The sequence below is a fragment of the Populus trichocarpa genome, chromosome 1 (assembly GCF_000002775.5).
Source record: "Populus trichocarpa isolate Nisqually-1 chromosome 1, P.trichocarpa_v4.1, whole genome shotgun sequence".
Classification (NCBI taxonomy): domain Eukaryota; kingdom Viridiplantae; phylum Streptophyta; class Magnoliopsida; order Malpighiales; family Salicaceae; genus Populus; species Populus trichocarpa.
This window is the reverse complement of record NC_037285.2, coordinates 6,898,121-6,916,414: the sequence shown is the minus strand read 5'-3', so window position 1 is coordinate 6,916,414 and position 18,294 is coordinate 6,898,121. Positions and strand designations below refer to the sequence as shown.

Genomic DNA, 18,294 nt, shown 5'->3' with positions numbered 1-18,294 from the left:
TCTATATGGGTTGATTTTTAAAAATTATATTACTTTTCAAAGTATTTTTCACTTGAAAATATATTAAAATAATATTTTTTTTATTTTTTAAAAATTATTTTTGATATCAGTACATCAAAATAATCTAAAATCACAAAAAAAAATTAAAACAAATAAAAAATTAAAAAAAATTAATTTTTTTAAAAATACAGAAACAAATAGAAAGAGTAAGAAGGAAAAGGGAAATTCCAGCACATGCTGCCTTTCCCTGGAGTCATGACTCATAACACCATATCTTAATTTACGAACATAAAATCAACATTTATAAGCACAAATACGTATAAGGGATGTAATTGACACATCACAAAAAGATGTTATCTAGAGGCATAAAAACATATAAGATCGATGTTTGCACTTGAAATTTGAAAACAGATCCCATTAACAAGCCAAGTAAATAGTTAATAGTTAAGGTTGTCTGCTCGTAACAAAAGGAGAGATAGCCTTAGGCCTTGTAAGATGCATGACACATCACATGAAACATTAACTAGCAATCCTAGAAACCCTAGCTTCTAGACTTCTAGAATTCCATGTAGTAATTTGTTTTGTTATATATATTATCAGTTTGGTGGATTGATAAGAGTTGATTCCAGTTATATTTATATGTTTTTTTTAATTAATTTTATTTTTATTTATCTTTTAATATTAAGTTGACCGGGAGTTAAAGATCAATATTTTTTTTATTTGTTTTCTATGATGTTATCCTGGTCTCATGACCCGAGTCATGAGTTTGGCAGGTTAATTCAGGTTGACGCAAGTCATTTTTTAATTATTATTTTTTTAATTTCATAATACTGGTTTGATTGAAAATTAAGATTCATAATTTATTTTGATTTTCTTTAAATGAGGCTATCACAATTTAATTACTATGATTATGAATTTGACAAATTAACCCTGGTTGATTTGGATCGATTCAATATGTTGTCATCTCATTATTAAAAAAAAGATATTATCTCGATTGTTTTAATCAAATTATATTTTTACTTTGTATCAATCATCTAGGTTATTCTTGAACCTGTCAAGTCAACCATGTTATATTAGGTCAACCCCTATACAATTTTTTTTTTGCTGGAAAACATATTAATAATGTCTGAATATTTTTTTATGTTTTAAAAAAAATTGATTTGACTCGCAGTGTAATGCATGACAACGTATTTTGATTTTCTTTCTATGATGCTATCATGGTTTCATGACTTGAATAATAAATTTGACAAATTAATCTAAGTTTACTTCTATCAATCTAATATGTTTTCATTTTATTATTTAGAAAGAAGATAGGATTTTGATTTTTTTTTAAAAAAAATTATGTTTTTATTTTGTATCACTCATCTAGCTTTGGATCTTTCAAATCAACCATGTTATGTTGGCTCAATCCATGTACCATTTAATTTTTTTTTATTAGAAAATATATTAATAACACCTAATATTTTTTATGTTTTTAAAAAATAAATTTGATGTGACTCAAGTGTAATGCATGTCAATAATTTAGTTTACTCTATTTCAAAAATATATTTGAAATTTTAATTTTTATAAGGAAAATGAAATCATTTCAAAATATCTTTCAAAAAGTCCAAAGTACAGGCCCATGTAGCAATTGAGATCAAATCATTTAGGCTCAATATTTCCCTTCATTTTGACCCAAATGAGCTTCAATTTATTTTGGGTCAAATAATTCCCTATATCACAAGAATGCCTAAATACCCTAAAACCCTAAACCGACCCTAGAACCCCAAATTCCATCTCACACGCCAGAAAGCTACCTTATTCACTCCACCTCCACCACTCCACCACCACCACAAGAAATGGCAAGCCTAATACCTGAAACCACCAAAAAACTCTTCACCGCAGAAAACCTCCGCTCTGCCACCAAACAATCCGACCGCTGCCTCATCGTCCCCGTCCGCCTCCGTCGTGCCATCAAAAAATACCTCCGAGGTAACAATTGTAAATGCTCTTTTTTTTTTTTTTTGCAAAGATCGAAACTTTTGTACACAATAGTTCAATTTTTTTGAAAAGATGAAAATTTGCAGAGCAAGAAGAGCCACACATGAAGAAAAAAGTTTTAAGACTATCAGAATCATTCAGCGATATCAAAGACAAAAACATGATGTTAGCAATTAATACTTCAAAGGAGCTAGTTGAAGATCCATTTAAGTCTATGGAGAGGTCTAAGAGATGGAAAATTAAGAGTTCTTATGGCGACATTGGACTTAGTTATAGAGATGATGAGACCATTGCTTATGTTGCTTCTCGTATGCCTGCTGTTTTCTCTGCTTGCTATAGAGTCCTCAGTGAAGTAAGTAGAATGATTTTTTTTTGTGTGCTTAGGAGCATTTCTTGTGTTATTATTAAAACCCAGATGAAAAGTTTGTGTCTTTAGTGTATGTTTATTGTTATTTATTTATTTATTTTTCTGGAACTTTTGTGGGTTTTTCGTGTTTGTAGGTTAGGAGAAGGTTACCGGGTTTTTCTCCTACTAAAATTTTGGATTTTGGAGCTGGGACTGGTTCAGCTTTCTGGTAAGATGCTCTTCTTTTTATTGTGGTATAATATGATGTGCAATTATGGAAGTGTCGGTGAGGTTTAAAAAACAATTGTGGAATTGATGATGAATTTGAGTTTTCTTGATGTTTTAAGTGAAATTTTGTAGGGCAATAAGAGAAGTGTGGCCAAAGTCATTACAGAAGGTAAATTTAGTGGAACCATCACAGTCTATGCAGCGTGCCGGTAGAAGTCTTATACAAGGTAATTTGCTGACTAATTTTTTCAAGTCTTTAGGACATTTTAAATGTTTTGTTTGTTTTAGATTTTGGTGGTTAAGATAAATTCTGAGGCTACTACATTATATTGATTGTTTAGATTTGAAGAATTTGCCACTTATTCATAGCTATAATAGCCTTCAAGACTTGAGTAAAAGTATTCGCAAGTCCGAGAGGAAACATGACCTTGTAATTGCTGTAAGTTGAATTTCCCGATGACTCTTAGCTTGTTAGTGTTAACTGCCCATAAGTGCTTTACTTTTGGTGTTGTGTAACATGTTCTACTTTATGTGGTGTTGCCTCAACTTCGAAGCTTATGTAAGTTTCACTTTATTTGATCTTTAATTGGTAATAACTACTCCTATATGTCTGTTGCTATGAAGTCCTATGTTCTGGGGGAGATACCATCATTGAAGGACCGAATTACTATAGTGCGCCAGCTTTGGGAACTTACGGGGGATGTTTTGGTATGTGATTTTTTGCTTGTTATTGATATTCATGTCTCAGCATAATGTGAATCTGAGGATTTACTGGTTATTTTACATGACTAGTCATGTCTTTCTGGTTTTTATTCTACATGGAGGGAGAGAAAAAAAAAGGAAAATACGTGTGAAATATGAATATTGCACACTTATAAATGGGATTTCATTATTTTTTTTTGTTTTTGCGTTACTTTTTGTTTCTGAAAAACTTAAGCATGGAGCAGGTTTTAGTTGAGCCAGGTACGCCACATGGATTTGGTATCATATCACAGATGCGATCTCACATACTATGGATGGAGAAAAGGGTCAGTTCATTGTTTCTTATTGAGCATTCTTTGGTACAAGAATTGTGTTACGGTGCCTATTAATAAATCTCAGATGAATATATTGTGTTTCTTATTATGTTTGCACTTTGTTGTCATGCTCTTGTAATTCATTTAAACAATTATATCAATGAATTTTCAGAAATGTGGTAAAGCTGAAGGGAAAATCAATGAACCTTGTAAGGATTTGGTGCCCTACAAAGGTGGTGCATTTGTAATTGCTCCTGTAAGTATCATAATGGCTTTCCTCCTAGTTTTCTTTCTTGTGAGGTCAACTTATGGAGCCGCCTTTTCATTTTTTCCCTTTTTCTTTGTTTGCCTAATAGCAACTTGATGCAGTGTTCTCATGATGGGAGCTGTCCTTTGGTGAAATCTGGAAAATACTGTCATTTTGTTCAGCGGTTGCAGAGGACAACATCACAGCGAGCATACAAGGTACTTCCTCATTACATTCTGCATTATTTGCGTGCAAGATTCATGTCTCAAGCATGTTATAGGAGCACATTAATTTATCAGAAAATAGACACGGAATTCATAGAATTAGTGATCGAACTATAAAAGCAAAAAGAAAATGTTCTTAATTTGCATTTTGTTTTTCATCAATCAAAGATTATGTAAAAATAAATTTACATCCCCCCAACCAAAATAATACTAGATGATGAGAGGAAGTATGTACAAGGGTCGAATTATCATATAATCTCTAAATATTTGTACTGTGGAATATAACTGGGTTGCCTACGAGCCAAGTGTTCAAATTTTTCTATAGTATATACAACAAAATGTTGTAGGCCCTTTGAGATATATGTAAAAGAAAGCAGGAAGTCTAGGAAAATTGGGACTTAGTAAGTTAACACTTTTGCTATATCATCCACAATCAGGACTGATCTGGTTTACCAATTGTTTCACACTTTTGCTATATCATCCACAATCAGGATTGTTCTGGTTTACCAATTGTTTCACATACATTTATATGCTGTCTGAAGATGTAAGCTAAGTTCCGGTGCCCACGTTACGATGCGGGCCGTATCAAGTCAACTAAAGTGTAAAAAAACATGTGGGCGCTGTTAAAATTTTGTTGGTTATGAAAAACCTCATATGTGCCTTCAAAGCTTGATCACCGTGTTAGATAAAACTTATTGACTATCATGTGTTCATAAATGGAAAAAAAATCGTTAATGATAAACAAAGACTTAAAAAAAAATCGCAATGTGTCATACTATGTAGCATCTTTGTTTAATTATATGTCAATATTTTTTTTTTAAATGAAAATAAAAACTGAACCGAAAAAAATAATTTGTTAGCACAATTCATGTGCCTTTTATTATTCATGGTCTAGGTTTTAACTCCATCCGTGTTGGTGGCCTGTTTGACCAAATTAGTCTTAACGCTACCTGATTGCGCACCATTTAAAACCCAATCTGACTCCCAATTTTTTTTTAGTTCGCTATTGTTCTAACCTTTGTGTAACCTGAATAGGCTCAATTGTGAAATAATGAAACGTCAAAGGATAAAATAAAATAAAAAAATTAGGGATTGAAATGAAGAGACGACACTGTATTGTATCAATTCCAGTTAACTCAGGTTAATCTATTAAATTTACAGCCTGGGTCATGACACGACCATAATGAACCAACCTGGTATGCCAATCCATCCCATTCATTTTTCTTCCCATCTTCTCTCCATGGCTACGCCTTAATAGGGCATGTGTGGGATGGAATCTAGGACTAAATTGAAGGGTCATTTGAGAACTAGGGATCAAAATAAAAAAAATATTAAAGAGTTATTAAAGAATTAGGGACCAAATAAAAAAAAATTAGTTGACCAGGGATCAAATTGAAAAAAAGTTTGGCATGTGTTGTAAGCGTCAACATTTGAGGAAACCCTGTCACATTCTAGAATGGAGCTTCATGCTTCGTTCACGACCTTTATGGTCATTGTTGGAATCGTCTTGTCAAGGTTTCTTCCAGGCCTGCACGTGTCGTCGATGAGTTGACGACAATTGCCTTTTTTTTCCTTCACCTTTATATGTTAATAAATGAAAAAAAAAAATCATTAACGATAAAGAGTTGAAAAACAAAATTGCGGTCATTCTATTTAGCACCTTTGTTTAATCATGTGTATTTTTTTTGAAAAAAGAAAAATAAAAACTGAATTGAAAAAACTAATTTGTTAGCATAGTTCACTTGCTTTTTATTTATTCATGATCTAGGTTGCAACTCCATACGTATTGATGGCCTGTTTAACCAAGTTAGCCCAAATGTGACCTGATTGCACCGTTTAAAATACAATCCGTTTCCCAAAAAAAATTTAGTTCTCTGTTTTTCTAACCTTTGCCTTTGCCTTACTTGATTAGGTTCAACTGTGAAACAATGATCTGCCAAAAGATAAAATTGCAAAAAAAAGTTTAGGGATTAAAATGAAGAGACAACGTTGTATTGTATCGACCCCGGCCAACCCGGGTTAGCATGCTAAATTCATAGCCCGGGTCATGACATGACTATAATGTGCTAACCCCTCATGGCAATCCATCCCATTCATTTCTCTTCCCATCTTCTCTTTGGTTGAGCTTTAATTGGGCTCGGGTGAAATAAAATCCAAAGGGCCATCTCAGAATTAATGATCAAGAAAAAAGAAGAAGTAAGAGTTACAAAAGAATTAGGGATTAAATAAAAAAAAAAATTGGCTCAAATTAAAAAAAAAGTATGGTACATGCGTTGCACAGCATGTAATTGGGCAGGTGAAATGAAATCTAGACTAAATTGAAGGGCCATCTTAGAACTAAGGACAAAAAAAAAATAGTGAAAGAGTTATAACAGAATTAGGTGCCAAATAAAAAAAAAAAGGCTAATCAGGAATCGAATTAAAATAAAAGTTTGGTGCGAGCTTTACGTCAGCGTGTGATGAAACCTATAGCATTCAAGCATGTGGTTTCCTACAGGCTTTTTTCATGGCCTTTTTGGGCGCGGTTGGAATAGTCTCAGCAAGCTCTCTCTTCTAGGCCTGCGAGTGTCGCTGGTGAGTCGATGACTGTTGCCTTTTATTCTTTTTCTTCACCTTCTCTCCCATTTGCTCTCTCCCTTGATTTCTGTGCAAAACCAGCATGAAAACAAAACCTGCTGTTGCTGTTGCCGTCCACAGTAGAGTGAGAGGATCTACATTGATTCCACAAGAACTAGTTTTTCTTTAACTATAATAATATTTCAAGTGTTCATTTGATATGGGTGAGTGTTTGTTATACTCTGCAATATAGGCCTTGCCATGTTTAGCGGGTACAGCATAATATCAGTATTTGTTGAAGCAGAGACCCCTCCACGCGAATACTACTGTTTTTAGGGGTGGTTGCATCTTATCAAAATTGTAAAGACTCGATTTTAAGTTTATAGCTATCCTTTTATTTAAAGTTATTTGCAGTTTTCATTCATTTCTTTTAACACCAGTACTATGTAGAAGAACATCTTTTTGTTGTTGAAAGAGAGATTCTGCTGCCCCCTTTGGAAGGATTGAAGTAAGAAATTCACCATTTTGCTTCCCTTGTTCATGACTTGCAGCGTTCCAAGGGTGAAACTTTACGTGGATTTGAGGATGAGAAGTTTTCCTTTGTCGCTTTCAGACGAGGACAACGACCCCGGTTGGTATTCTATTACAATGTGTTAAAATTTATGAATTGTTTCATTTAGAGAAAATTAAACAATATCAAAAACTGAAGGTGCTACTATGAAATCTTATTTTTATTTTTTATCATTCTACTGTGAAATATTAATATTGAATAAATTATCTAACATTACATGGATTTATTTCAATTATTTCTTTTTTTAAAAAAAAAATTATGGCTATTTGTTCCAGCATTGATGTCTTAAGTGGCAAAAGTAATTTAATTTTTTGAGAGATACAAAATGCTAATAGACTTAAAAAGTTCAAATATAAAACAGGGAGGAAGTCAATACCTAAGATAGAATACACAATGGAGAGTATTCAAGAGTGGAATATGCAAAATCCTTAAGCCCCTATCTGCTTCTTTACCAACTTTTTCTACCAAGCTATCAAACAAGTCAACTTCAGAGCTAAGTCCAATTAGACAGCTTGCTTCCAATATTATAATCTGCTCATGGCCCAAGATTAATCTTTAATTTTCCTTTCATAGATTATTGTTATCTGCAAATTGCCCAGGACTATGATCTGAATGTTGTTTATCACTGTTTTACTTTGCTCCATTTGAACAGAAAACCTTGGCCTCTTGATGGCATGAGATTTGAGACTTTGAAGGAGCAGCATGCTAAAAGAAATCCAGTAGATCTAGAGATTGATTATGGTAAATTCAACACCTTTTTTATTCTTAGAAATCTCTAAAGAAATGTTTTCGTGCAACTTGATTGGTGTCAGACAGCAAGTAGAAAATATAATTATAATTGCATCACCGCTTTACTTGTCTAGACACACAATCTGATTGCATTCCGTTTCTGTTATTTGCAATTGATCTTGACAGAGGACTTGATTGAGCAAAATCAACCCGAGGAGGAGGTTCCATATGAAGAGGTGGACCCAGTTTACTATGATTCTGATGTCATTGAAACTGACACCAATGATGATAATGACGAAGAGGAGCAAGAAGAAGAAGCACATGCTGATCTTGGGGGAGGCTGGGGAAGGATAGTTTTCTCACCTTTTAAGAGAGGCAGGCAGGTAACCTTGGATGTTTGCCGATCAAACAATCGTGATAACTCAGAGGGCTCTTTTGAACGTATAGTTGTCACGAAGAGTAAAAGTCCTGCTTTACATTATCAGGCACGAAGATCTCACTGGGGTGACTTGTGGCCATTTTAAAGCAAAATGACCCCTGCATTTTCCTAGCAACTGCTCTTGTACGTTGAAAACATGTAAAATTAGATGCCTGCGTATATAAGTGTCTTTTCACCATATGATTTTGTTTACTTAATCGCCTCGAAGGCTGGGATAAATGGTATTCCATACAAGAAACTTGCGATTGTAGCATTTTTAGTGGGAATTATTTCCATGAAGTTGAAAACAGAAATAAGAGCAGCCCCCCTCCCTTTTCCCTTAAGAACTGTGGAAAAATGGATAAACCACGGGTTTTTGGCTCAGCAACTTGGCTTGTAATCCTTGTATTGAAGCTTGTGCCTCTACAGAGCCTTATGTTTGGGGCGACTTGGCCGTGAGCAACACGTTTGTGCTGCTCTAGTAGTAAACAGTGGCATAACTTGCAAATTTCGTGTATTAAAACTCAGATCAACCCCAACCAGTTCAAGTTGAGCCCAAACAACATTGAAACATTCCTAACCTTGGCTTGGCTTGGCTTGTTTGTAATCCAAACTAGGTATGGTAAACCAGTCATGCAGAAAACCTAGGGGTTTTTTGTTTCATGGAAAATACTTTTTAAAACTTTTCCATGTTTATTTAATTTTAGAAAAATTAATGAATGAAAAGTAGTTTCTAGTCAAAGGAAAAACTCAATCCTTTCCAAAAAAAAAAAAAGTATTTTCCTTCTCTCAACTCTAAACAATACTTTTCTTTAACGAAAAGAAGTAAAGTGATGAATAAATTACTTTCAAAATCAAAATTTAATAAAATAGGGTTCAAGAGATTTTTGTATTTTTATATTTTTTTTTAAGTAATAATAAGCTAATATAGAGGTAATTAGTTTTTTGATAAATAAAATATAATTTAAAAATAAAAAGTGATTGGCGTATGCAATAAATGCGTCAACACGTCAGACATGCCACCACATTTAGGTGGCGCGTGAGACCATGTATGGTGTCTGAATGTGGCATTTCTTGATGTGTTTAGAATTGTCCCGGGCTCCCGGCAGCCCCTCCCTCTATAGACGACGCATGTGGCATACTTATTTTCAATTTGGTGTAAATGATTTTTTTTTTCCTCTTTTCTCCTGTTTCATTCTCTATTTTAACGTCTATTCCTCCAAATTCTTAATGAAACTCTTCTAGTCGTTTTTCCTTCAAATCTTGTCCATGTTTTTTTCATTACAATTTATTATATTTTAAATAATTTATAAAATAAGAATTTTTTTTCAATTTCATCTTCCTTCAACGTTTTTATTATTCAGATTTGGTTTTTATTTTTTTAATTACTATTTGTTTTATTTGAAATAATTTATAAAATTAGGTTTTTTTTTTCAATTTCACTCTCCTTCAAATTTTTTATCTATCATATTTGGTACCCAATCTTTTGATAAACTTAAAGAAAATAATTAAAATATTAATAAATAATTCTAGAGCTTATTTTCTATAGAATAACCAAACACTCATAAATATTTTTAAACTCATTTTCTATAACACCTTAAAACATTAAAAAATAATATGATTTTCATGAATTCACTTTTAATAAAAGCTATTTTAAAAAAAACAGTACTTTCCGGCCCACAAAAGGGAATATATTTTGAGATTATAAAGGACTTGACTTGCTTTGCTTTAAGGCAATTGGCCCCACTAATTGACAATTGTTTGCCGCAATCGAATCTAAAATCCAACTTAGGTTTCATACGAGAACAAATTAAGATTTCTAGTTAGTGAGAATCAGGAAGCAAATCCCCTTTTCATTTGCTTAACGGTTTAGTTAATTGACATTATGACAATCTTTAATTAATTTTTTCAATTTTCAACTCCAAAAGAAAGCGATGCATATGGAAGACACCAGTAGGAAATCTAGAACAAGATCAAGAAGGATATTAACCTTGCGATGCAAGTTTGTGGATGAAACAAAAATCAGTAGCTGAACCCAAGAAGTCTCTAGTTTAACTCAAGCTAGCTAGCCAGATTGAAAAATGGTAAACAAACCATGAAAATCTTTGTAGTGAAGACATCAGTACACGTGTGCATGTGTAATGAATTCTTTTGTTTTATCACTGCAATTTTATTAATTATTGCCCATAAGAGATACAAATAATTAAGGCCGTCATATTGATGCTGACCCGACGGCATTCTTCTCGTGTGTTACGGCAAAAACACGGCAGGAATTTAAGAAATGGAGTGGGTGGCAAAGGAGGGGAGGTAGGAGTGAGCATCAGCGCACACCCTTTAATTTATTAGTAAGAATTAAGCCAAAAGAGATTCCACAAAGGAATCCAATTGACCATGATCATCTGCCTTGAGGAGTTGCTGGTATTCCTCAAAGATGTCATCTAACATAATATCTTTCTGTAAAGAAATTGGACCATCAAATTCTTCATTATTGGAAGCCCAAGCCTGTCCACCATTGTTAGCAACTTTAAGACCAGACATGCCCCAATTGGTATGATCGCCATCCTCTGCGTTACTAGATGATGACCCAATCAAGCTTTGAATATTATTGATATATTTTGCAACCGAGGATGCACAAACCCTTGTTGCCCGTGGGAGATAAATCCTGGTCTTTGTAGTAGCCTCTCCATTTCGACTGCTAATGCCTTCGTTGTCCTCCTTGTGCTTCCTTTTGTTGTTGGCCTTAGTGTCACCTCTCTTTCCAGCTGATTCCCCCATGCATTTGGACTTATTTCTTGCCGTGTTGTTCTTGAGTCTTTTGCTAAGGTGAGAGTTCCAGTAGTTCTTGATCTCATTGTCAGTTCGGCCTGGCAACCTTCCCGCAATGAGAGACCAACGGTTACCAAGAAGAGAATGCAGACGGATGATAAGGTCATCCTCATCAGGAGTGATGTTCCCTCTCTTGATATCAGGCCGAAGGTAGTTCATCCATCTTAGCCTGCAACTCTTCCCACATCTAAGTAACCCTTCATTCATACGAAAACAAAAACACTAAATTAAAAATCGTATGAACTGTTGGTAAGAGAAAATTACATCACTTGCCAGCTTTCTTAGGCAAATCAAGATCTCCAATAAAAACCGTATGAACTGTTGGAAAGAGAGAATCACATCACTTACCAGCTTTCTTAGGCAAAGACCTCCAATGACCTTCACCATGTGCCTGGATATAGTTAATGAGCAACGTGTCTTCTTTAGTAGTCCATGGACCTCTATACAGACCAACTTTAGAGCAACATGGAGCTCTTCCCATTTTAATTCACTTGGTTGCAATTTCTTCTGTCAAGTACTTACTACGAACTCAGCGAAAGGAGAGATACATGCTGGCAAGCAGGAAGCGTAGGAAAATTTCTAGATTTTTTTTAATTATTGACTTGAAGAAGTACCAAAATATGAGATGAAATATTATAGAGGCTCTTGTATTTATATTATAAATATATATTTAAATCATTAACTCCTGAATATATTTGCGTCTCCTGGTGAGGTAGATGTGTCTTTTCGCCTTCTAGAATGTGAGGTGGTAAGTGGAGATAAGCTGAACAAACTTTCTCATACCTTTATCTGCCCTTCAGAGTCCATTATTTCTTTGGCTCCTATGTTGAAGCGTATGATCGCATTGGTAGATAGGGTCAAAACGTTTTAGGCGTGCACGTACTAGAATAATTTTGAAATTCCCCCACAAGCTAGGAAATAAAAATTAAGGGGAAAAAATTCTTCAGTACGCACGCTCAACTGATAAATTCGCTGAAGTATAGAGATGCCACCTTTAAATTGGATTGATTGGAAATTAGTCAAGGGTTTAGTGGCTTCATTCAGGTTGACTCGGGTTTTTTTTTAATTAATTTTTTTTTAATTTTATCATTCAACATTGAATTGATTGGGATTTGTGTTTCATAATTTATTTTGATTTTCTTTTTATGGAGTGATTTCGGTCTTATAATCCAGGTTTGACATGTTAAATTAAGTTGAATCGGGTCTTTATATTTTTCTTTTTTAAATTAATTTTTTCAATTTCATTCTTCAACATTAGGTTGATTGTGTATTGAGCTTCAATGTGTTTTTTTATTTGTTTTATATGAGGTCATCACGGTTTCATAATTCGGGTTGCGGATTTGAAATGTTAACGTTGGTTGATTAGGGTTAATCCAATATATTGTTATCTCAATATTTTTTTAAAAAAAAATGTTATCTTGAATTTTTTTTAGTCAAACTATTTTTTTCAGTTGTCGAGGTTGCTCTTAGACTTGCCAAGTTGATTGGGTCACATTAATTTAATTTCTACATAATTTAATTTTTCTTTTTCTTGAAAACACATCAAGAATGCCTAAATATTTCTTTATCATGTTAAAAAAATTTAATTCGACTCACAACATGCTACAAGTAAAGAATCTATTCATTGCTAATCACACACAGCCTAATTATACAACATCAACAATCCGAGGAGGGTGACCTGCATCGTCAAGTTTGAACCTCAAGTCAGCTCAAGATAGATAAAGTTCTAAAATTATCTCAAGCAAGATCATGAGAAATAAAATTTTAAAAATCTTTTGATATTGTGATGTGGCATGAATTTTAATCCTAATTGAACAAGGACTTGATGATAGACACCTTATGGATTTAGGATTGCTTCTGACTAGCACCGAAAGCCTTGAAGGATTAGGACTAATCTTTTACCCATTAGAACTAAGACATATATATATATATATATATATACCCTGTAAATATGTGTTTAGATCTTTTTTTCCATTGGGTTAAATGGTAAGTTCTTGTGAGCTATTGTGTAATCTTGTGTGCTAATACGTGTTACGAGGATTGAGTGTATTTAAGGTTTGGTTTGAGAGTCTTCCAAAGTCTTATTCATGATTTCAACCATTGTAAAACAATTTCTCCTCTAATGGATGTGGGCATGGACGAACCATGTCAAATCACTATATCATGTAATTGTTTCTTTTTTGTTTGTTATGATTCTTTATATCTATGCGTACGATCCTTAACAATCTGATTGTGGAGCTTCGGGTTTGTTGTTTGAGGTTGATATGCGTCAATCACCATGTCTTCAGGATGCTATAATAATGTTTATTTATTTATTTATTTCAGGATGCTGTAATAATGTTTATTTATTTATTTCTTTCAGGATGCTGTAATGATTGGATTTGTTGTACTTTCATTATCTTCCATGCCGGTTTGAACACAACCAAGTTATGATATATGGGATGAGGTCATGTGAGTGAAAGAGTAATGAGTATCTTAAGCAGAAGAAATTTCCTATATGATTAGAGTGCAAGTTCATTAGATTTTTATGAGCATTGGTTGGTGGATAAATAAAAAACGAGTTGGCTTTGATGGTATGGTTCGCAAGACCAAATATACTTTAGATTATATTCATTTCGACCTCTAGAGGCCTTGGTAATGCCATGTATATTCTAACTTTTATTGATAATTACTCCAAGAAAATTAAAGTATTTTTTTAAGCATCAGCATGAAGTGTTTAATAACTTTAAGCAATAGAAGATTATAATCAATTAAGAAGTAATTAATAGAAAAGACTAACTTCGATGCTACGCTTTGCCGCGAGGTAAAATTATTTTTTGTGTAAAAAATGATTTTCAGGTTCTGAAATGCAGTGAAAAAAGAACCTAAAAAACCAGTAATGATAATCTTATAACCACACTAATTGGGGCTGAGTCAACCTGAGATATCTCGTCGAACCTATGGTTCAGATTATATGATTGAAATAACTCGATAAAAAATAAAGAGACTTATAAAGCCTTTTTTTATATATAAAAAACTCGTATTAACTTTTTTAACCTGTGGCCCGAGTCATTAGACCCAAAGCATCAAATCTAGAAAGGCTATAAAGTTCAATTCTCAATCAATCATGTATTATTGAAAGATAAAATTGAAAAAAAGAATTAAGGGGTGAAATTGAAAAGAATAGAAAATTTTACAAAAAAGCTTAGAAAAAAATATATAATACCATCAATTTGAATTGAATGATGAAATTAAAAATCAATAAAACTTTTACAAAAGGGATAAGAAAAAAAATTAGAAATCCAAAGAATGAGGGCCAAATTGAAAAATATAATATTTGATAGATTGGATTTAAGGATGAAATTAAAAACAAATAAAATTTTTATAAAAAAATTAAGACCGAAAATGAGAAATCAAATTAAAGGACAAGGACTGCAACTGAAATACTAATAATCAATCGGGTCAAGCTGTAATTTCTTAAAGAAAAGACAAAAAAAAAGAAAAAAATAGCAAACCAGACCACCATCAAGCATGCGCATCATATTAATAAAAAACAAAACAAAAATGCTTTCAACCGAGAGCATTCTTGAGCATTTTTGTAATTAAAGGGTTTTAGCTTCTTTTAATGCGATATTCTTCTCTACGTATTTTTACATTTTCTGTGAATGCATATATGTAAAATTAAATTCTTAATTTTTTTTTACAACCCGCGTGATAATATGTGCTAATTTCTCGCATCATCTACCGATGAGAGTCATAATTAGGAAAATAGACAAGAGAGATGATTTAAGGGCCGATCGAAGTCAAGCTAAATCGGTTGGGAGGTGGTATGACTTCTAAGTTATTTACTTAGTGATTCCTTGTCTTCATTAAAAAAATGAAAAACCTTTTCTTTAGTGGCTTAAATGGATCTAGGAATCTTAATTACAAGAGCAATACTGTCAATTTTTCTTAATTATGAGTTTGAATTTTATTTTACTTTTATATGTATAATTGATTTAGGTTTACACTTGCATTGAAATGATTATTAACACTTAAGTTATACTTGAAATAATTATCGAAAATGCTTGTATTAAACAAGGTATTTGCACGTGTTCAAAGCAGGTTATATGTACATATGAGAACAAGACGGCAGAAGAAACGCAATCAATTGATTTTGAAGTTGCGCTATTAAGAATTTGTTTAATACTGTGGTTTGAAAAAAATAAATTTTAAAAAATTATTTTTAATTGTGATTGGTTTGATTAAAATATATATTTGATTAAAACTATGGTTGAAGTTGTTGTCTAGCATAAAGCATGTCTAATGTATATATTTGGTTAAAACTATGATTAAAATTGATGTCGATAAAAAAATGATAAAAAAAAACATGCAGTAATTTCTTATTTTACAATTATATTTATATGCATTTGATTATTAATACATTTTAAAAAGAACCATGTAAATTATAAAGTTTATTTTATTATCCCATTAAACTTATTGTAATTTTATCACAAAAATAATATATACACAAAGGAATATATATTTCACTATAATATACTTGTTAATTATTACTTAACTATAAAAATAAGAACAATTAAATTTGTGTACATGTTTCATTCTATTTTATCATTTAATAAATTAAAAAATTAGTCTATTTTGTCAGCATCAAGCATTATTGATATAGGTCTGTTCAAATACAAACACTCCGAACATTTTAGAGACAAATTGTAGCTTTTTTATTCATACAATTTCTTGAGCTAAGGAAAATTTTGAAAATTGTTTTGGTCTGTCTTTTCAACAATAAAAAAGAAGCATGTAAAATTAAAAAACACAGGATGAGTTCTTCTGGGAAGCATGTAAAAATTGTTTCACTGGAACTTGAGGTAAAACCTTATTTATTGATGGTTTCATGAACAAAACCACAACTTTATTTTATAACTAAATACCATATAATTAAGGTTAGATAAAAACGCAACAACTGCCGCAAAAACAAACGTACACTAAGACACTGTTTGGGAACGCGGTGCAAACCGCGTTCCATGAAATTTCAATTTTTTTTGTCTTAAATTTAATTTGTTTTTAGATCGTTTTGATGTGTTAATGTCAAAAATAATTTTAAAAAAATAAAAAATATATTATTTTAATATATTTCTAAATAAAAAATATTTAAAAAAATAATTTCTATCTCATTCTCAAACACTTTTTTAATCATCGTATGAGATGAAAAATATAATATAAAGTCAACACATCACACAGTAAAAAAGATATTTGAGCCAGTGAGCAAATGGCATAGCATAACCGGGGAATAAAAAAGAAGGGTCAGCAAGTAATGGTTGTCCTAAATTCCTTGAAGCTCTTGTTCATTCCTTGGCGGCTGTCACTTAATGTGATTAAAGATTCTAACTATGACCTTTTGTTTTGTTTTTTTTAACACAACAGTCAACACAAGTACTTTGCAAAGTAGCTTATCATAAAAAAAAAAAAAAAAAAAACTTTTCTAGTTGCGCTCCTCTAAGACACTCTTATACTTATCCACACAATAAAAATCTGAAAAAAACATTTTTTATATATTTTTAATACTGTTTTTTAGATTTTATTTTATTTCTTAAATCAACCCATTAAAATCATTTAAAAACACTTAAAATATATTAATTTGATGTTTTTGAGAGGAAACTCAATTTAAAAAATAAGTTTTAATGTAAAAACAAACACTTAAATAATCGAGAATAAAAATTGTATACATATATGTTACAATTGAAAGTTATTAGATTCTAATAAAATGATGGTTTTTAAAGGAGAATAGTCAGGATTGGCGCTAGCCGCTAGGTTATATATCTTGAGAGGGCCATGACCCCCACCCCCCTAAATATTTTTGAAAAGTAAAATCCCACCCTTATGTTTATGTTTTTTCAATTAAGTCCACGTAAAGAGTTTGCTTATTATACCCGTGCCCCTACCTCTTACTTTATCCTCACTTTTACCCTTCATGTTCTCGCATTAGCCCTCCCAGTCATTTCACTCTCGCCCCGCTGCTGAATAGTTTATGTACATTTTAAGAATTACTATTTATCAAAATCTTGTACAGTTAAAATTTTATTATAAAAATAAAAAACTTGTACGGTAAAAAGTGATGAAAGCATGTTCTCTTTAAATAATTTCGTGTATCAATGATCAAATTACTTCTATTATCAGTTTATTTTAGATTTTGCTAATAATATGTCCTTTTATGTCAACTTGCTAACATTTTTAGCACAGTTTTAAATTAAAATTCAAAAAAATAAATCCCTTTTCTAGCTATTGCATGTAATGATGCTTTGATTTAGAGTTTGAAAATATGGCAATAAATTTTCAAAATCTAGTAGCATTTCCTTGAAGCGAAATTAATGTTAGAGAATAATATAAATCATATTTTAAAAACGTTACCTAACAGTTTAAGGTATTGGGTTCTCATTTAATAGTTTAAGCTATTGGGTTGAGATGGTTCTTTTACATGGTATCAGAGTCTTGATAACTAAGCGGTCACGAGTTCGAATCTCACCATCTCTATTTATTTAATAAAAATTAAACACTAAATAATATGAGTTTGTACAAGTTTCAAGCCTAAGAAACTTTTACTTGAGAATATATGTTAAAAAATAATATAAATTATATTTTTTTAAAAAATTTAATAATTTAAATTATTGAGTTGATATTTTTTTTATTTGCTAGAGACTATTTTATTTTATTTTTCAACTCGTGGGACATGATGATTTTATTTCACTATACATCCGGTCAGTTATCATGCTTCAGTGAGCAATCAGAGCTAGCCATTTATACATCAACTTGAGCGATTAATCAAGCTCTGCATAGATACTTGTAGAAAAAGTGTATGCAAGAACTTTGCTTCTGTACTGATCAAATTCTCTGAACTTTCACTATGTTTGTCTCGCTGGTACTTTCTGATGAAAATTTCCATGTGGAGATCACTTTGGTACAGTTGATTCTGTCGTCCTACCTGTCTAGCTTTAGATTTTTTTTTGCGCTACGATGCCTAGTGTATTTTTATTTTTTTTAACATAAAAAAATATTTAAATAATTATAACATGAATGAATCCATGTTAAGTTGATTAAACAGTAGATCTAAAATAATCCTAGAGAAAGCAAAGAGAAAAAAAGATAGAAAATTCAAGGTCTAATAGCTTTGATATCTAAG

General features: G+C 32.0%; 2 protein-coding genes across 3 annotated transcripts; one reads left to right on the top strand and one right to left on the bottom strand.

Annotated features, from left to right (window-relative positions):
- Nucleotides 1-1,715: 1,715 nt before the first annotated feature.
- Nucleotides 1,716-8,662, top strand: LOC7477834 (uncharacterized). Of its 2 annotated transcripts, XM_024596182.2 has the most exons (12): nucleotides 1,716-1,971; nucleotides 2,067-2,332; nucleotides 2,482-2,555; nucleotides 2,687-2,781; nucleotides 2,896-2,993; nucleotides 3,179-3,262; nucleotides 3,502-3,582; nucleotides 3,743-3,826; nucleotides 3,940-4,035; nucleotides 7,149-7,228; nucleotides 7,821-7,909; nucleotides 8,084-8,662. In XM_024596182.2, exons 1-12 carry the CDS (start codon nucleotides 1,839-1,841, stop codon nucleotides 8,419-8,421), a joined length of 1,518 nt encoding a protein of 505 aa, XP_024451950.1. In that variant the 5' UTR covers nucleotides 1,716-1,838; the 3' UTR covers nucleotides 8,422-8,662. The 2 variants fall into 2 exon arrangements, with proteins under 2 accessions (XP_024451950.1, XP_024451956.1); XM_024596188.2 differs by lacking the exon at nucleotides 1,716-1,971 and having other exon boundaries at nucleotides 2,088-2,332; nucleotides 2,674-2,781.
- A 1,616-nt stretch (nucleotides 8,663-10,278) lies between these two features.
- Nucleotides 10,279-11,799, bottom strand: LOC7477833 (transcription factor MYB13). The gene is made up of 2 exons (XM_002297923.4): nucleotides 11,490-11,799; nucleotides 10,279-11,338 (listed from the first exon to the last, which is right to left on the bottom strand). Exons 1-2 carry the CDS (start codon nucleotides 11,620-11,622, stop codon nucleotides 10,668-10,670), a joined length of 804 nt encoding a protein of 267 aa, XP_002297959.1. The 5' UTR covers nucleotides 11,623-11,799; the 3' UTR covers nucleotides 10,279-10,667.
- Between the last annotated feature and the right edge of the window lie 6,495 nt (nucleotides 11,800-18,294).